This window comes from Mesoplodon bidens (genome assembly GCF_964165515.1).
Source record: "Mesoplodon bidens genome assembly, chromosome: 7".
Lineage (NCBI taxonomy): Eukaryota > Metazoa > Chordata > Mammalia > Artiodactyla > Ziphiidae > Mesoplodon > Mesoplodon bidens.
The window spans coordinates 60635650-60656782 of NC_138164.1; the positions used below are offsets into that span (position 1 = coordinate 60635650).

General features: G+C 38.1%; 1 protein-coding gene across 1 annotated transcript in view; it reads left to right on the forward strand.

Moving 5' to 3' along the window:
• Positions 1-21133, forward strand: part of PAAF1 (proteasomal ATPase associated factor 1) — a 47070-nt gene that overhangs the window by 310 nt on the left and 25627 nt on the right. The window contains exons 2-4 of the mRNA XM_081239106.1: positions 1040-1080; positions 4002-4105; positions 8845-8934. Coding sequence (XP_081095232.1) covers positions 1040-1080; positions 4002-4105; positions 8845-8934 — 235 coding nt within the window. The remainder of the gene's footprint in view (positions 1-1039; positions 1081-4001; positions 4106-8844; positions 8935-21133) is intronic.

Genomic DNA, 21133 nt, shown 5'->3' on the forward strand with positions numbered 1-21133 from the left:
AAGAAGTCTCAAACCCACATGGTCATTGTTTTTCGTTCTCTCAAGAGCTGGGCCGAGGCCGAGGAAAGACATATGCGCCGTGTGATTTCAGAGACAGAATAGGATCAGTGAGTTGGAGAAAGACAGAAAAACTCAGAAAAACTGGGAGGCAGGAAGACTCTTGGCCAAGTAGTCATGGTCATTTAGCAAATAGTTATTGGTCCTCAGTTATTTGCAAAAGTCCCAGTCCTTTCCACCACCACATTGTCTTTGAGTGTATGATGGAGTCTTTGTATGCTCCTCGACCCCTAGTGGTATATTAGTCATATTGTACAGTTCTTTTCAGGAAACAGTGTAACGCCTACCATGTCCAGACTCTGACCTAGATAGATGCTTGGCGGAGTTCAGATGTGTACTCTAAAGTTAAGGGGTGGTTCCTGCCCTCCAAAAGGAAACAGCTTAATTGGAATGCACAGCAAACCATTCATTTATTTAACATATATTAATCATATACTGTGCAAGTTATTATGCTAGGCACTAGAATGAGTACAGCAGTGCCATGAATGGCAACTATTATACTAATACGTTTTTCAAATGGAAACAATGGTGACGATGACTAAAACATAGTCTCCTGCATTTAAGAAACTTACACTTTTCTAAGTGGGCTGAAATAAAATATACATTGCTTACTACAACACAGAATGTGTAAAAGGAAGACCAGTGACATTTATTGAGGGCCACCAAGTGCCTTTGAGAGCATGCAAGACCAGAATCAAGAAGTAACTTTGACCAAGATTGTGCAACTAATAAGTATTTCATGAAATGTTTGATGAAATACTTGAGCTTCATTTAACCAGCAGATCTATTCGTTAAACACTTAATCCACAAATATTTCTTCAACAAATAAACAAAATTTGTCTGTGCCTGGATGAGATGTTAGACTAGATCATGTCTAAGTGCTGTGGCCAAACTAGAAGTTATATGATATTTCTCCCTTGCATCAGTACCATCCTTTTTTGACATTGAGTGAGCCTAATTAGGTTTTTGTCTCTCTTCATAGGAAGGACGAAGGGGAGGCCTGGCTGAGCTGTCACCCCCCAGGTAATGTCCTTAAATCTATATGCCTTCCCTTTAGAGAAAGAGGATTTACTACCCCTAGGAGAGAGCTTCCTTTCTCCTAGCCCAAAGTTCTTGCATAGTGCTAAGAGTCTTCAAATGTTCTTGACCACTCTGCTGTAATGATTCTGCAACTCCATTCTAGGGGGAGACCTTCAGATTGGTTTTCCGTTTGGAAGCCACAGACTTATTCATGGAGACATTGCTGATGCTTCTTAGCAGTCTCTTAGCCATATATTATTGTATTCTAAGCAGTTCTATAGCTTCAGTTGTGACCTTCCTGATTATGATTCCTAGATCTATAGCTCTAGTTCTGACCTCTCTTCAGTTTCAAGCAGACATTGAGTAGTTGTCTGCTATGCATTTCTGCTTAAAGCTGTCACTGTCATCTTGAGTTTATCAAATCCAAAGCCTGAAGCTGAGCACTTCTGTTGTCAAACAGGTTCTCCTTGATTTTCTCAGTTCTTAAGTTACCACCATTCTAGGCATCAGAGTAAAACACCTGGTCACCTCACCCTGTCATTTACCATTCCCAAGGTTTATAAATTTTCCTTTGTTTTACTGATTATTTGTCATTTCAGAGACCTTTGATATCTTTTTATAATGAGATATTTTATTTCTGTGAGAACTAGAGTTTTAAACAGAATTTTCTTTTGAGGAAATTGATGCTGCATCGAAGAAGACAGGGTAGCTATAAGGTCTCCAAATCAAGGGTTTTTGTTTTATTTTTAAAGATGGGAACTAATTGGAGAGCAATTAAAATATAGGTTGTAGGTAGAGAAGTGAAGGACTAATAGAAAAACCATTGTCTTAGAGGAGAGAGAAGGAGATTGAATTAAGTCTAAAAGCCTAAGATGAAAGAAGGTGAGGGTAAGTGTAGATGTAGATAAATGCAAAGACATGAATATGGAAATGTGAGAGTATCTTATAGCCTCAGTTTTCTTTGTGATGTTGGAGGTAGGGTCAGCTTTTTCTTTGAAATAAAATGTGCACTATCTATGTTCTAGATGCTTTACATACATTATTTCTATTCCTCACAACCGTATCAGGTAGGTACTATTAGCATTCTAATTTTTTTTAGATAATAGCTGTAGTGAAATATAATTCACATATGATAAGGTTTATCTTTTTAAAGTGTACAATGCCGTGGATTTTAGTATATTCATAGAGTTGTATGTCTGTCACCACTAATTCCATACATTTTCATCACCCCTAAAAGAAGCCCTGTGCTCTTTAGCAGTCACTCCACATTTTGCCCTCCTCCTAGCTCCTAGCAACCACTAATTGACTTTCTGTCTCTATGGATTTGCCTGTTCTGGACATTTCATATAAATAGAATCATAATATGTGGCCTTTTGTGTCTTTCATTTAACATAACATTTTCAAGGTTCATCCATTTTGTAGCATTCATTTGTTTTTGCGGCCAAGTAATGTTCTCTTGTAAGGATATATCACTTTTTTTGTCCATTCATCAGTTGATGGACATTTGAATTGTTTCCAATTTTTGGCTGTTAAGAAGGAAGAAGGTTTTGATGGCAGGCTAGGTGTTATAAGAACTGGCTGCTCTGGGGAACAAAAGGGGCAAAAGGACTGCAAAACTGTGCAGAGTTTGGAAAATGGTAAATTGTAGTGGTGCCAGTCTGCACAGTTGTGTCCTTTTCTGTGTCTGCACTCAGCAGCCTACATGTAGAAATGTAGAAGGTGAGTAGTTGGATCATTCCCACTTTTGTTATATAGACAGAATACTGAGACTGAGATCATTTCAGAGACTTTACAAATGTAGAGAGGTCATTGAGGGTGATGACAGGGGATTGGTTGAAATAATGTACCAAAAGGGCTAGACTTCATAGGATGGTTGGTGAAGTCAGGAGGGAATCATGAAATGTGACAAAAAGCAGAGTTCACTCAATTCTATTTTTGTGGCATCGTTCCGAACTAGAATTTCATGCAATTTCTCTGCAAAACCTACTTGACTAGATCTTCTCTAGTCCATAACTTCTACCCTAGATGGTGAGTTACTCCATTAGTATCTTTCAACTACCAAACTGGTATATTAATTGATGCCTCCTTCTGCCTTGTTCTTTGTGACTTTTTCTTATTCTTGACACGCCCCTCCCTGACTTGGGGTTTCCTTTCCCTTATCTTTGGCCTAGTCCTATCTTTTTTCAAGATCCTACTTAAGTCCCACCCTCTCTAAGAAGCTCTCCCACTCTGCATGAATCCATGATGGTTTTTACTTCCCTCTTACTCCTAGAATTTCAGTTTGCTGCAAGTTACTGAATAATTTGTAGCACCTTGCTAGTTTCTGAGCTCAAGGACTTCACAGTCTGGTGGGGAGGCCAGAAATGTAAACAGCGTGTTATGGGCTGTTGCAGAAGTGTATATATAAAGTGCAGAAGAAGAATAGAATGTTTTTAACTCCATTCTACCATCTACATATGTTTATGTGTAGGATAATTCTTATTTAGCCCATATCACTGCAAAAGCAGTGTCCTACTTAAGCAAATTTTCCAGTTATTGAAGCTTAACTCTTTACTCTGTATTATGTGTATATACTGTGGATAAATGCATATGTTCATGTTCATCTTCATCTTTCATCCTGGTAGAACTCCATTTCACAGCCAGTAAAACTGAGGTTGAGATTACTCTAGTCGTTTTCTCTACAAATACTATATTGTATCTCAAAATCTTTGTTCCTGGCTTTTAGCCCTTGAATATATTTCTTCCAAATTAGGTTTGCCTAGACTAGTGCTCTTTTTACTTCACCTCACTTTTAACACAAGTGCCTGCTTTTCTTTCATGAGCCAATTTCCTCGCATTTTTACAGATGCCTGAATCGGGTCTTCAAGGAGAAAAATGTTTAATTCTTCTTATTTTTTTGAGACATGCTTTTTTGTGTTATATAGGGAAACCAACTTTGTATGGCAGCCTGACTTGTCAAGGAATTGGCCTTGATGGTATCCCAGAGGTTACAGCTTCGGAAGGATTTATTGTGAACGAAATAAACAAGGTAGGTTTTCATGTCTTCTACATAGCACTGTGTCCAAAACTATGGTAGTACCTATATATGTACTTTAAATATTTATACTGTTATCTGCGTATCAGTGTCGTCTCCATTTCATTTCTATAATAATCATAGTTTTTACCGCCTTTGAATGTCAAGAGTTTTCTTTTTCTTTTATATGTACATATGCTTTTAGATGGAAACTTCCTCTTACTTCCCTTGTACGATTGCTGTCCAATAGATGAGTGTGAGCCACATATGTAATTTTTTTTATTGAAGTATAGTTGATTTACAGTGTTTCAGGTGTACAGCAAAGTGAGTCAGTTATGTATATACATATATATTTTTCAGATTCCTTTCCATTGTAAGTTATTACAAGATATTGAATATAGTTCCGTGTGCTATACAGTGGGTCCTTTTTTATCTATTTTATATATAGTAGTGTGTATCCACATGTGTAATTTAAAATTTTCTAGTAGCCACCCAAAAGTAAAAAGAAACAGGTGAAATTAATTTTAATAATGTATTTTATTTAACCCAGTATATCTAAAGTATTATTTTAACCTGTAATTAATATAAAAAATTATTAGAGATAGTTTTTTTTTTATTAAGTCTTTGAGATCCTATGTATATTTTACACTTAGAGCACATCTCAATTCAGACTCTAATTTTTTTTTTTTTTTTTTTTTTTTTTTGTGGTACGCGGGCCTCTCACTGCTGTGGCCTCTCCCGTTGCGGAGCACAGGCTCCGGACGCACAGGCTCAGTGGCCATGGCTCACGGGCCTAGCCGCTCTGCGGCATGTGGGATCTTCCCGGACCGGGACACGAACCCGTGTCCCCTGCATCGGCAGGCGGACTCTCAACCACTGCGTCACCAGGGAAGCCCCTCATTTTTTTTAATATAAAATTTATTTATTTATTTTTGGCTGTGTTGGGTCTTCGTTGCCATGCACGGGCTTTCTCTGGTTGCGGTGAGTAGGGGCTACTCTTCGTTGTGGTGTGCGGGTTTCTCATTGTGGTGGCTTCTCTTGTTGCAGAGCACGGGCTCTAGGTGCGCGGGCTCAGTAATTTTGGCTCGTGGGCTCTAGAGCGCAGGCCCAGTAGCTGTGGTGCATGGGCTGAGTTGCTCCACAGCATGTGGGATCTTCCCAGACCAGGGCTTGAACCCGTGTCCCCTGCATTGGCAGGCGGAATCTTAACCACTGTGCCACGAAGGAAGTCCCAGACTCGAATTTTTTACTGGAAATGCTTGATATGTATTTAGGTTTTTAAAAATCTACAGTTGAAAACAGATTCACATATCTAAGTAGTTCCAAACGTACTTAAAAAGTTTTCCAGTAACTGAATCAAGTATGTTTTTAAACTAAACTTTAAATAAAATTAAAAATTCATTTACTCATTTGCATTAGCCACATTTTAAGTGCTCAGTAGCTTTATGTGGCTAGTACCCACCATATTGTACAGTGTAGTTTTTTTTTGTTTTTGTTTTTGTTTTTTTTTTGCGGTATGTGGGCCTCTCACTGTTGTGGCCTCTCGCGTTGCGGAGCACAGGCTCCGGACGCGCAGGCTCAACGGCCATGGCTCACGGGCCCAGCCGCTCCGCGGCATGTGGGATCCTCCCGGACCGGGGCACGAACCCATGTCCCCTTCATCGGCAGGCAGACTCTCAACCACTGCGCCACCAGGGAAGCCAGTGTAGTTTTATAATGTGTCTGGGCACACCTTGGTGAAGACCTGTATTAGTAGTACTTAATTGTTTTTCTCATTGGTCTTTGAGGTGAGTAGGTGGCCATATGTAAGTGTTGCAGAACTCATGATCTGACTTTCCTTCCTCTTTTTTTTTTTTTAAATAATTAATTATTTATTTTATTTTAATTTATTTCTGGCTGCGTTGGGTCTTCGTTGCTGTGCGCGGGGGCTACTCCTTGTTGCAGTGCGCAGGCTTCTCATTGCGGAGGCCTCTCTTGTTGCGGAGCACAGGGCTCTAGGCACACAGGCTTCAGTATTTGTGGCTGGTGGGCTCTAGAGCTCAGGCTCAGTAGTTGTGGCGCAGGGGCTTAGTTGCTCCGCGGCATGTGGGATCTTCTTGGACCAGGGCTTGAACCCGTGTCCCCTGCATTGGCAGGTGGATTCTTAACCACTGTGCCACCAGGGAAGCCCTCCTTCCTCTTTCTAATGGCAGCAGTCAGTGTGCTCTGCTGAGATGATTCCCAAAGGGTGAAACAGCCTTTTTTGGTGTGTGTATAATTAAGCTTTTTCAGTTGTAAAATATTTCAGGTGTACTGACAAGAGTAGAGAATACTTTGTTTTTTACATAAGATCTTTAGATGTTCATTCATTACCCTCTGTGCAAAATAATAAGCTACATGTTATTATATATTTTATATTTGTTTTTCATAAACAGTATTGTAGAAAGTTCCAGAAGATCTGGGTCCAAGTCTTAGTTACTGTGACACTTACTAGCAATATGATTTTGGACAAATGACTTAGTTACCTGAGCCTCAGCTTCCTCATCTATAAAACAGAGACAATATTCTACCTCATAGGCTGATTAGTGGGGAGTGAAATTGCATATGAAAGAAACTAAGATATTAAAAGTGAGTTATTGTTTATCATAACAATCCTGTGGGATTGGCATTTTAAATTTACATTTTGCAGATAAACAAACAGATTCAGAGAGGTTAATTAACCCCTAATAATCAAAGCTAGTTAGACTATGTCAGAATTGAAACCCAGTTCTATTAACTTCAAGTATAACACTACCTTGCAAGCCTACATTTTTTCCAGGTGTTTGCCAATATCCATCCACAGCCTGGGCGCTGACTTCCTTTCTTCCCTTTGTACTCAGGCTGTGATACAATCCTTATCTTTTCCAATATCATTACTAATTTCTGCAGTGTACTTGCTAAGTCAGACAGTAAATGCTTATGGTTGAACGTTCATTTGTTTCCTAACTGCAATGAGTCACTTTGCTGTTTGATGTTGCTACAGTGTTCTGTTATACAGATCTGTCGTTATGCTTAAAAACCTAACCTGGAAAGATAAAAAGTTTGACTTTTAATTTTATCTTAATGTGGAATATTCACACTTCCCCCTCACACTGAATTTTGTCTGTTTTGATATCTCCTGCAGCTTTTCTTTAATATCTTTTCATTAACAGCATGATTCTCTACTGCTAGAAGGTAATTCAACATTTATCTTCCTTCATAGTCTGTTTATGGATTAAAGGGTGATTTGCAGGATCGATAAGCAGGAGAAAACCACTGATTCTTGAAATCTTTTACATAATTAGCCCCAAAGAAATAGTCTTCTGAGAGCAAACCCAGTTCTTACAGAGGCTCGAACACTAAGCTTTCATAGCTCCTCATGTCCTTGCTTGGTATGAATATTTAGCCAGGAAAGTTTAGCTGACACTTTAGTTTTGGGTACAGGAGACAATTCCAAATCCGGGTCAGCTCTTGCAGCTGTATGGGCTTTGTCATGTGGTTAGAAGCAAAAACTCATTTAATGAAAGGCCTGCAGGCAGCCAGGCATAGATACGCTGGCTAAGAAAGTACTGTTTGTATAGATAATCGAATTCTCTTTTTAAAGGAGAAGACCTGTAATAAGAACATACTGATTTTCAGTGATGAGAATATTATAACTTTGAAACTGTTCTTTCTAGTGAACTATGAGGACTGCGCTTGTTTTACATAGATTAGCCTTATAAAGAGGTTCAGAAAATCTTGATTATTGAAGGCATTTTCATTGTCCAGCAGAATTTCCAGAAACTTTCAAGTACTACTGCAGAAGAGATAACAGGTTAGGGGCCATTTGGTGAGAGCAGCTCCTCAGCTCTGTGTAGGAGATATACACTTAGGGGATGGTGTTAGTATTCTGCACATTAGAGTAAGGGATTGTTGTACTGCAAGAATCCTTGAGGCGATGTTTACCAAGCCTTTTATACCTCTGCCTTGAAACACCAACATATTTACCCTAAATGGTTGCAGTCTGCCTTCAGCAAGTCATGTCACTTGAGTCTAACATCTGGTTCTAGGTGTAATTTACTACTATGTCACTAGTGTTATCTTGCTGTAGTAGCTGAAATATATGTGATAATGACTAGTCAAAACATGTGGGAAATCATAAGACAGCTATTTGGTGATGACCAGTCTATGAACATGTATAGTCAGTTTAAGTCCTAGTTGGGAATGGGCACCACAAGCCTGACCAGGGCCTACACATTGTGTGAGTATACCGTAATTTACTTTACCTACTTTCTTACTCTGGTAACTATACATGTCGGTAGTCTAACATTTTTTCTGAAAGTTCTTTTATAGGCAGCAAGTTTACTTTTAGACTAGTCTTTTCAGCCCTAGGCCCGGGAACTGATGCTGTTTTTTCACAACTGTTGGTACTATTCCTTGCCACACTGCTGACTGAGAGTACTGGTATTAGATTTTCTTATGAAAATTAATGTTCTCGTGTTTGTCATTTGTATCTTATTGTTGCTTTGTCTTCTATGGAACAGTTTTCTTCAACATAAAAGCATAATGGCTCAGCAGTACCAAATTACATTGCAGCCCTCTGCAGTAAAAGGACTGCTGATCTGTAGGGGAGTGATAGTGTCTTGGGTTGGGGAAGGAGGATTAGGGTACACACTTAAAAGGTAAGAGTGTTCTTTCGTCCTAATGTTTTCTTTAAGAAGCTTTAATTCCATTGGAGTAGCTTTACTGATGGATTTCATTTTTCCTTCTCTGTTTAGAAAAGCATTCATATTTCATGTCCAAAGGAAAATGCATCTTCGAAGTTTTTGGCACCATATACTACTTTTTCCAGAATTCATGCAGAGAGTGTAAGTATTCTGATTAAATGAGGAGAAAATATAATAACATGTTAGTTTTTCATTTTATCTGCTTGTCTAGTGCTATAAATATATTCATGATTAATGTGTTTTTCATTTACTTTGCATTATAAGATGACACAGCTGATAAAGTGTGGTATGTTTGGCAAAACTGGTACTTGGGTCCACTTAGAATAAATATACAAATCCACTCACTGGTAATCTCAAAGAAAGGAATTGTATGAAATTTCCTTATATATGTTTTACCAGAGCTACTTACCAGCTTTTGGATAATGATGATAGTAGTTGATGTTTGAGTAATTTGCCACTGCTCATATTTCTGTCCCTTTGCCTAACGGAAGGGGCATTTTCTCAAAATTCCAAGTACAGCATATTGAGGGATAATTTTCAAAGGTCTTCGTGATAAAGGCCTTTCTACTACCATAAGCTTTTTAGAAGCAGAAATGAGAAATAGGTAAATAAACTGATTATATTAAAGCCTACTGCTTCTTAGTGTGTGGTACATTTTCAAAAATAGCTGTTTTTATCCTTATTGCAAAACAAATATATATTTTGATGAAAATTTAGGAAATGTAAAAGTGAAAATCACTCATTTCTATAATCTAAAGATAACTATTGTAAGCTTTTGTTATGTAACACTTATGAATAATAATCACAGTAATCTTGCCATTTGCAGCAACATAGGGGGACTTGGAAGGCATTATGCTAAGTGAATTAAGTCGGAGAAAGACAAATACTGTATGATGTCACTTATATGTGGAACCTGAAAAATAAAACAAACTAGTGAACATAACAAAAACAGACTCACAGATATAGAGAATAAACTAGTGGTTACCAATGTGGGGAGGGAAATAAGGAGGGGCAAAATAGGGGTAGGGGATTAAGAGGTACAAACTATTATGTATAAAATAAATAAGCTACAAGGATATATTGTACAACATAGGTAATATAGCCAATATTTTATAATAACTATAAATGGAATATAACCTTAAAAAATTGTGAATCACTATTTTGTACACCTGTAACTTATATAATATTGTATATTAATGTATCTCGATTTTAAAAAGTTAAAAAATAATCATAGTAATAGCTGACATTTATTGATCACCTGCTATGTGCCAGCACATGCTAAGCTTTACATATCATTATTTTACTTGATCCAGTCTTTTTTCTTTAAATATTTTACCAAGTAGATTTTTACAGTATATGTTGTTTTATAAGTTATTTTTTAATTCTTAATAATATATTATGTACATCATTGTGTGTTTTATGTGTATTATTTTAAAAGTTGCATAGTATTCCACTGTTATGACTATACTATAATTTATTTTTCTAATCTTAACATTACCAGACATTCAGTCATTTCCGATTTCGTGACTTCATATTTTGATGTTATAGCTAACCCTTTTCTCACAAAGATAAGAAAAAGTTAGAGTACATTTATAAAAGTATAATGTTGAGTCACAGGAAATATACAAGGCTGTTGGTATGTTCTAACTGACTTGCACTTAACTGATTTGAGTCAACTGTTGCTCTACATTTCCTCTGTAAACCATTCTGACTTACGCCCACAACACATTTGCAGCTTGTAAAGTCTCTGAGGTCTGCATACTGACACTCCCAGTTAAGCTGAATGCTTACCAAGAGTCAGTTACAATGCCAGTTGTATTGTTTTTGAAATTATGTTAATTAAATATATTAAACCCATGAAATATGAGTGTGAAAGACACAGTGACTATGTCTTTGAAAACCAAGTTGATTGCTTCATAGAGACTTGATAAAGAAGAGGTTTTGTTTTTTTTTTTGTCTGCACCACGCAGCATGCAGGATCTTTGCTCCCTGACCAGGGGTTGAACCTGTGGAGTCCTAACCACTGGACTGCCAGGGAATTCCTAAGAAGTGTTTTGTTTTTTTTTGTTTTTTTTTTTTTAATTTATTTATTTTATTTTTGGCTGTGCTGGGTCTTTGTGTCTGTGTGAGGGCTTTCTGTAGTTGCGGCAAGCGGGGGCCACTCTTCATCGCGGTGAGTGGGCCTCTCACTGTCGCGGCCTCTCTTGTTGCGGAGCACAGGCTCCAGACGCGCAGGCTCAGTAGTTGTGGCGCACGAGCCTAGTTGCTCTGCGGCATGTGGGATCCTCCCAGACCAGGGCTTGAACCCGTGCCCCCTGCATTGGCAGGCAGATCTAAGAAGAGTTTTTTAAAAACCTGCTATTTTAGTATGTGTGGACAAGATAAATGTAGTAGAATATTAGGGGAAAGATTTTTTTTTTAAACCCTGTATAAATCTTTGCTCTTAGATTGCTTTGTAAGTGTGACTAAAGATTTGCCTTGCTTTAAGGAAATTGGAAGTTGTGTACCTTTTGCTTATAGTATATTACAAGCAAGTCAAGATAAAGCTTCCTCATGGTAATTAGTGGACTGATGAAAAGATGAGTGAATATTAATGTACATTTATATATTTGAGTTAAAATAAAATATAGGTATTTATGTATCATTTTTTATTATTTCCTACTCTAACTGAATTTTTTGATTAACTGACGTGCTACTGGGCCCTATCCATTGACTAAAAAGACTTTTACCATATTGCTTTTCTACCAGTCTGACTTGACATTCTCTGCTGATACTGGGTATTCGAATTTTTTGAAGTTTTACCATTTTTAGGGATGGTGTTTCATTGCTATTTTAACTTACATTCCTTTGATTAGTTATGAATTGACCACTTTTTCATATATTTATTGGCCTCTCTTCATGTCATTTGCCCATTTTTCTAAGTGTGAATTTTTTTCTTTATTGATAAGAGCTCTTCTTATAATAAGGGTATTGATCCTTTGCTATATATTTTGCAGTTTTTTCTAGCTTATTGTTTATTGTTATTTGTTTATTGTGTCTTGACATACAAAATATTTAATTTTCTAGATAATGAAACCTATCAATTTATGGTGACTACCTTTGGGACCCTGCTTAGGGTAGTCCATGATTTTATATATATAAATATATTTTATATATATATATATATATAGTAATTACACAGCATAATGGGTAAGAGCAGGGACTCTAGAGACGGGCTCATTGGATTTGACCCCCTGGATTCGAATTTTGGTTCTACCACTTACTAACTGTGTGACCTTAGGCCAGGTACTTAACCTTCCTGTGCTATAGGTTCCTAATCTGTAAAATGGGAGTAAAAATATTTATCTCTTAGGGTTGTTATGAGGATTGAAGCAGTTAGAATTGGGTCTGGAACATGGCAAGCACAATATAAATAGTGTTTGTTAAATAAAATTATAAATATAGTAATCTTTGAATTTTTATGTTTTATTTTTTACATTTCAAACTTTATTTTTGTTATTTGATTTGAAATAGGGGTCTAACTTAATTTTTTAAATTTATTTTATGGAAGTTTAGTTGATTTACAATGTTGTGTAGCTTAATTCTTTTTGAAATGATTAGCTTGTTACAGCACTACAAAGTAATCCACCCTTTATCTCAAGGACTTGAATTGTCATCTTTTTTTTTTTTAACCTCTTTATTGGAGTATAATTGCTTTACAATGGTGTGTTAGTTTCTGGTTTATAACAAAGTGAATCAGCTATACATATACATATATCCCCATATGTCTTCCCTCTTGCGTCTCCCTCTCATTCTCCCTAACCCACCCCTCTACGTGGTCACGAAGCACTGAGCTGATCTCCCTGTGCTATGCGGCTGCTTCCCACTAGCTATCTATCTGTTTTACATTTGGTAGTGTATATATGTCCATGCCACTCTCTCACTTCGTCCCAGCTTACCCTTCCCCCTCCCCGTGTCCTCAAGTCCATTCTCTAGTAGGTCTGTGTCTTTTTTTTTTTTTTTTTTTTTTTTCTTTTTGTGGTACGCGGGCCTCTCACTGTTGTGGCCTCTCCCGTTGCGGAGCACAGGCTCCGGACGCGCAGGCCCAGCGGCCATGGCTCACGGGCCCAGCCGCTCCGCGGCATATGGGATCCTCCCAGACCGGGGCACGAACCCGTATCCCCTGCATCGGCAGGCGGACTCTCAACCACTGCGCCACCAGGGAGGCCCAGGTCTGTGTCTTTATTCCTGGCTTGCCCCTAGGTTCTTCATGACCTTTTTTTTTTTTTTTAGATTCCATATATATGTGTTAGCATATAGTATTTGTTTTTCTCTTTCTGACTTACTTCACTCTGTATGACAGACTCTAGATCCATCCACCTCACTACAAATAACTCAATTCCGTTTCTTTTTATGGCTGAGTAATATTCCATTGTATATATATGCCACATCTTCTTTATCCATTCATCTGTTGATGGACACTTAGGTTGCTTCCATGTCCTGGCTGTTGTAAATAGAGCTGCAGTGAACATTGTGGTACATGACTCATTTTGAATTATGGTTCTCTCAGGGTATATGCCCAGAAGTGGGATTGCTGGGTCATATGGTAGTTTTATTTTTAGTTTTTTAAGGAACCTCCATACTGTTTTCCATAGTGGCTGTATCAATTTACATTCCCACCAACAGTGCAAGAGGGTTCCCTTTTCTCCACACCCTCTCCAGCATTTATTGTTTGTAGATTTTTTGATGATGGCCATTCTGACTGGTGTGAGGTGATACCTCATTGTAGTTTTGATTTGCATTTCTCTAATGATTAGTGATGTTGAGCATCTTTCATATGTTTGTTGGGAATCTGTATATCTTCTTTGTAGAAATGTCTGTTTAGGTCTTCTGCCCATTTTTGGATTGGTTTTTTTTTTTTTTTTTTGCGGTACACAGACCTCTCACTTTTGTGGCCTTTCCCGTTGCAGAGCACAGGCTCCGGACGCGCAGGCCCCGTGGCCATGGCTCATGGGCCCAGCCGCTCCGCGGCATGTGGGATCCTCCCGGACCAGGGCACAAACCCATGTCCCCTGCATCGGCAGGCAGACTCTCAACCACTGCGCCACCAGGGAAGCCCGGGTTGTTTGTTTTTTGATACTGAGCTGTGTGATGAGCTGCTTGTAAATTTTGGAGATTGACAGTTGCTTCATTTGCAAATATTTTGTCCTGTTCTGCGGGTTATCTTTTCATCTTGTTTGTGTTTTCCTTTGCTGTGCAAAAGGTTTTAAGTTTCATTAGGTCCCATTTGTTTATATTTGTTTTTATTTCCATTTCTCTAGGAGGTGGGTCAAAAAGGATCTTACTGTGATTTATGTCATAGTGTTCTGCCTATGTTTTCCTCTAAGAGTTTTATAGTGTCTAGTCTTACTCATTTTGAGTTTATTTTTGTGTATGGTGTTAGGGAGTGTTCTAATTTCATTCTTTTACATGTAGCTGTCCAGTTTTCCCAACACCACTTATTGAGGAGACTGTCTTTTCTCCATTGTATATTCTTGCCTCCTTTACCAAAAATAAGGTGACCATATGTGCATGGGTTTATCTCTGGGCTTTCTATCCTATTCCATTGATGTATATTTCTGTTTTTGTGCCCGTACCATACTGCCTTGATTACTGTAGCTTTGTAGTATAGTCTGAAGTCAGGGAGCCTGATTCCTCCAACTCCATTTTTCTTTCTCAAGATTGCTTTGGCTATTCGGGGCCTTTTGTGTTTCCATACAAATTGTGAAATTTTTTGTTCTAGTTCTGTGAAAAATGCCACTGAGTTTGATAGAGATTGCATTGAATCTGTAGGTTGCTTTGCGTAGTATAGTCATTTTCACATTGTTGATTCTTCCAATCCAAGAACATGGTATATCTCTCCATCTGTTTGTATCATCTTTAATTTCTTTCATCAGTGTCTTGTAGTTTTCTACATACAGGTCTTTTGCTTCCTTAGGTAGGTTTATTCCTAGATATTTTATTCTTTTTGTTGCAATGGTAAATGGGAGTGTTTCCTTAATTTCTCTTTTCAGATTTTTCATCATTGGTGTATAGGAATATAAGAGATTTCTGTGCATTAATTTTGTATCCTGCTACTTTACCAAATTCATTGATTAGCTCTTGTAGTTTTCTAGTAGCATCTTTAGGATTCTCTATGTATAGTATCAATGTCGTCTGCAAACAGTGACAGTTTTACTTCTTCTTTTCCAATTTGGATTCCTTTTATTTCTTTTTTTGTCTCTGATAGCTGTGGCTAAAACTTCCAAAGCTATGTTGAATAGTAGTGGTGAGAGTGGACAACCTTGTCTTGTTTCTGATCTTAGAGGAAATGGTTTCAGTTTTTCACCATTGAGAATGATGTTGGCTGTGGGTTTGTCATATATGGCCTTTATCATGTTGAGGTAATTTCCCCTATGCCTACTTTCTGGAGGGTTTTTATCATAAATGGGTGTTGAATTTTGTTGAAAGCTTTTTCTGCATCTATTGAGATGATCATATGGTTTTTCTCCTTCAGTTTGTTAATATGGTTTATCACATTGATTTGATTGATTTGCGTATATTGAAGAATCCTTGCATTCCTGGGATAAACTCCACTTGATCATGGTGTGTGATCCTTTTAATGTGCTGTTGGATTCTGTTTGCTAGTATTTTGTTGAGGATTTTTGCATCTGTGTTCATCAGTGGTATTGGCCTGTAGTTTTCTTTCTTTGTGACATCCTTGTCTGGTTTTGTTATCAGGGCGATGGTGGCCTCATAGAATGAGTTTGGGAGTGTTCCTCCTTCTGTTATATTTTGGAAGAGTTTGAGAAGTATGGGTGTTAGCTCTTCTCTAAATGTTTGATGGAATTCGCCTGTGAAGCCATCTGGTCCTGGGCTTTTGTTTGTAGGAAGATTTTTAATCACAGTCTCAATTTCAGTGCTTGTGATTGGTCTGTTTATATTTTCTCTTTCTTCCTGGTTCAGTCTCAGAATGTTGTGCTCGTCTAAGAATTTGTCCATTTCTTCCAGGTTGTCCATTTTATTGGCCTATAGTTGCTTGTAGTAATCTCTCATGATCCTTTGTATTTCTGCAGTGTCAGTTGTTACTTCTCCTTTTTTCATTTCTAATTGTACTGATTTGAGTCTTCCCACTTTTTTTCTTGATGAGTCTGGCTAATGGTTTTTGAATTTTGTTTATCTTCTCAAAGAACCAGCTTTTAGTTTTATTGATCTTTGCTGTTGTTTCCTTCATTTTTTTTCATTTATTTCTGATCTGATCTTTATGATTTCTTTCCTTCTGCTAACTTTGGGTTTTTTTTATTCTTCTTTCTCTAATTGCTTTTGGTGTAAGGTTAGGCTGTTATTTGAGATGTTTCTTGTTTCTTGAGGCAGGATTGTATTGCTATAAACTTCCATCTTAAGAACTGCTTTTGCTGCATCCCATAGGTTTTGGGTCATCATGTTTTCATTGTCATTTGTCTCTAGGTATTTTTTGATTTCCTCTTTGATTTCTTAAGTGATCTCTTGGTTATTAAGTAGTGTATTGTTTAGCTTCCATGTGTTTGTATTTTTTACAGATTTTTTCCTGTAATTGATATCTAGTCTCATAGCGTTGCAGTCAGAAAAGGTACTTGATATGATTTCAGTTTTCTTAAATTTACCAAGGCTTGATTTGTGACCCAAGATATGATCTATCCTGGAGAATGTTCCATGAGCACTTGAGAAGAATGTGTATTCTGCTGTTTTTGGATGGAATGTCTTATAAATATCAGTTAAGTCCATCTTTAAATGTATCATTTAAAGCTTGTGTTTCCTTCTTTATTTTCATTTTGGATGATCTGTCCATTGGTGAAAGTGGGGTGTTAAAGTCCCATACTATGATTGTGTTGCTGGTGATTTCCCCTTTTATGGCTGTTAGCATTTGCTTTATGTATTGAGGTGCTCCTATGTTGGGTGCATAAATATTGATAATTGTTATATCTTCTTCTTGGATTGATCCCTTGATCATTATGTAGTGTCCTTCTTTGTCTCTTGTAATAGCCTTTAACGTCTGTTTTGTCTGATATGAGAATTGCTACTCCAGCTTTCTTCTGATTTCCATTTGCATGGGATATCTTTTTCCATCCCCTCACTTTCAGTCTGTATGTGTCCCTAGGTCTAAAGTGGGTCTCTTGTAGACAGCATATATACGGGTCTTGTTTTTGTATCTATTCAGCCAGTCTGTGTCTTTTGGTTGGAGCATTTAATCCATTTACATTTAAGGTAGTTATCGATATGTATGTTCCTATTACTATTTTCTTAATTGTTTTGGGTTTGTTATTGTAGGTCTTTTCCTTCTCTTGTGTTTCCTGCCTAGAGAAGTTCCTTTCGCATTTGTTGTAGAGCTGGTTTGGTGGTGCTGAATTCTCTTAGCTTTTGCTTGTCTGTAGAGGTTTTAATTTCTCCTTCAAATCTGAATGAGATCCTTGCTGGGTAGAGTAATCTTGGTTGTAGGTTTTCCCATTCATCACTTTAAATACGTCTTGCCACTCCCTTCTGGCTTGCAGAGTTTCTGCTGAAAGATCAGCTGTTCACCTTATGGTATGGGGATTCCCTTGTATGTTATTTGTTGTTTTTCCCTTGCTCCTTTTAATATTTTTTCTTTGTATTTATTTTTTGATAGTTTAGTTAATATGTGTCTTGGCATGTTTCTCCTTGGATTTATCCTGTATGGGACTCTCTGCACTTCCTGGACTTGATTGACTATTTCCTTTCCCATATTAGGGAAGTTTTCAACTATAATCTCTTCAAATATTTTCTCAGTCCCTTTCTTTTTCTCTTCTTCTTCTGGGACCGCTGTAATTCAAATGTTGGTGTGTTTAATGTTGTCCCAGAGGTCTCTCAGACTGTCCTCAATTCTTTTCATTTTTCTTTATTTTGCTCTGCAGTATTTATTTCCACTATTTTATCTTCCAGGTCACTTATCCATTCTTCTGCCTCAGTTATTCTGCTGTTGATTCCTTCTAGAGAATTTTTTTATATTTATTTATTTTATTTATTTTTATTTTTTGGCTGTGTTCGCTCTTTGTTGCTGCTCGCGGGCTGTCTCTAGTTGTGTCAAGTGGGGGCTACTCTTCATTGTGGTGCGCTGGCTTCTCATTGTGGTGGCTTCTCTTGTTGCAGAGCATGGGCTCTAGGTGTGCGGGCTTCAGTAGTTGTGGCTTGCAGCCTTCAGTAGTTGTGACTTGCGAGCTATAGAGCACAGACCCAGTAGTTGTGGCACACGGACTTAGTAGCTCCATGGCATGTGGGATCTTCTCCGGACCAGGGCTCAAACCGATGTCCCCTGCATTGGCAGGCAGATTCTTGACCACTGCGCCACCAGGGAAGCCCCCTTCCAGAGAATTTTTTATTTCATTTATTGTGTTGTTCATCATTGTTTGCTCTTTAGTTCTAGGTCCTTGTTAAACATTTCTTGTATTTTCTCCATTCTATTTCCAAGATTTTGGATCATCTTTACTGTCATTACTCTGAATTCTTTTTCAGGTAGACTGCCTATTTCCTTTTCATTTGTTTGGTCTGGTGGATTTTTACCTTGCTCCTTCATCTGCTGTGTGTTCCTCTGTCTTCTCATTTTGCTTAACTTACTGTGTTTGGGGTCTCCGTTTTGCAGGCTGCAGGTTCGTAGTTCCCGTTGTTTTTGGTGTCTGCCCCCAGTGGCTAAGATTTGTTCAGTGGGTTGTGTAGGCTTCCTGGTGGAGGAGACTGGTGCCTGTGTTCTGGTGGAAGAGGCTAGATCTTGTCTTTCTGGTGGGCAGGACCGCATCCAGTGGTGTGTTTTGGGGTGCCTGTGACCTTATTCTGACTTTAGGCAGCCTCTCTGCTAATGGGTGGGGTTGTGTTCCTGTCTTGCTAGTTGTTTGGCATAGGGTGTCCAGCAGTGTAGCTTGCTGGTCATCGAGTGGAGCTGGGTCTTAGCGTTGAGATGGAGGTCTCTGGGAGAGCTTTCGCCGTTTGATATTATGTGGAGCTGGGAGGTCTCTGGTTGACCAATGTCCTGAGCTCGGCTCTCCCACCTTAGAGGTACAGGCCTTACACCCAGCCGGAGCACCAAGACCCTGTCAGCCACATGGCTCAGAAGAAAAGGAAGGAAAGAAAGAAAGAAAGAAAGAAAAAAATAAAATAAAGTTATTAAAATAAAAAATAAAAAAATTATTAAAAATAAAAAAGATTAAAAAGTAATAAAAAAGGGGGGAAAAAAAGAAAGAAAGAAGAGAGCAAGCAAACTGAAAAACAAATCCACCAATGATAAGAAGCACTAAAAACTATACTAAAAAACAAAAAACAAAACAAACAAAAAAAACAGATAGACAGAACCATAGGACAAATGGTAAAAGCAAAGCTATACAGACAAAAATCACACAAAGAAGCATACACATACACACTCACAAAAAGAGAGAAAGGAAAAAAAAGTATATATCTTTTGGGAAGTCTGAGATCTTCTGCCAGCGTTTGGTAGGTGCTCTGTAGAAGTTGTTCCACATGTAGGTATATTTCTGATGTATTTGTGGGGAGGATGGTGATCTCCACATCTTACTCCTCCACCATTTTGAAGGTCTCTGAGTTGTCATCTTTATCCAGTATTTAGGAATGCTCCATTGATCTGTCTGTTCTTTTGCTGTAACTAAGGAATAGATCTTTAGCTTTAGGCTCTGACCTAGGTTTGTATCCTAGCTCTGCTCTGTCCCCTTGGGGAAATTAAACTACCTCTTAAACCTCAGATTTCTCACCAGTACTTAAAGATTTTTGAGTGGATTATATGAGAGTAGTGTCTGTTACATGTCTGGCACGTAATAGCTAGCTATTCAATAAATGTTAGTTCTCTTTCCTCTTTCTCTTTAATAAAAATCTGGAGGAAGGAGACAACTGGTATGATGTATAATCTACTGTTCAGTTTTCTATCACTTTGGAAGAATAGATAGTTCAGACTTAATTACTTTTTAGGTCTAGGAACTAGGGCCCCAAAGGTATGTAACTGAGATAAATAACACAATATCCCTATTCTCTCCAGGAAGAGTATATTAACTGAGAGGGTACCAAATAATATATCAGAGTTTCTCAACCTTGACAGTATTGACATTTTAAGCTAGATAATTCTTTTTTGTAGGGGGCTGTTGTATGCACTGTAGGATGTTTAGCTGCATCACTGGCCTCTAGCTACAAGTTGTCCGTTGGATATCGCCCCCAGTTGTGACTACTAAAAATGTTTACAGACATCACCAAATGTCCCCCCAGAAACAAATTGCCCCTGGTTGACAACCACTGTGATATATTGAGTTGGCCAAAAAGTTCGTTTGGATTTTTCTATAACATCGTATGGCAAAAACCCAAATGAACTTTTTGGCCAACCCAATATAAACATAGAAGCTGAAGACCACTGGGGGAGGAAGTGGTGAACTCCTTGGGGAGTTGGGAAAACCATTTACCTTTTGAGGAGTGGGTCATTTTTTAAAAAATAATTAATTGTCCCTTTATTCTATTTCTTATTCTCCCTTTCTCTTATTTGAGCTCATTATTAGGTGATTCACCCATTTATTAATCACCTACTATACTCCAGATACTCTTCTGGGCACTGGGTCTATATAGTAATGGATAGAACTGTGGTATAGAGCCTGTATTCTAGGGTGTGGGTCCAGACAGGATTTGCCAATGACTTGGATATGAGATGTGAGAAAATGAGGAGTTGGGATAATTCCAAAAATTTTGGCCTGAGAATTGGGTAAATTCTGGTGTCATTTACTTGGGGGACAAGTAGTTGCATTGGTAGGGAGTGGAGGAAATAAGAGTCCTGTTTTGGACATGTTAAGTTTCAGGTATCCACTGTAAAGCCAAAGATAGATGCCTAGCAGGCAGTTGGATAGATGGCACCTGAGTCCGGAAAGAGGTTGGGCTGTATTGCTTTAGGGATTAAATTGACTTCAGAGTGAGTAGGAAAGTGTTTAAATATGTTTTGTTTCTGGGACCCTTGAATGGGGACAGTAGCTGGTCTCATTGATACAGGTCAGATGGCTTTACTTTCTTATCTAGTCTTGATGAGCTGCTTCATCCCTCTTCCCAAACTGTTATTAGGTATTTGTTAAGTAGTTACTCTGTACATAGCCTGTGATTTGTGTGAGAAAGTGCTGGACATGGTTCTGACACTTACAAAGCTCATCATGTAGTTGGGGAGCCAGAATAGAGTTGAACTTGACAGTACTGGTAGTAAGATTTAAGGCCCAGGATTAGGGTGGTAGCAGTGGTGTTGGAGAAGAAAGATAGATCTGAGAAATGTCTCCTACACTAGAATGTGAAAGCAGTATCCACCAATGAGAAGCTAGGAGCA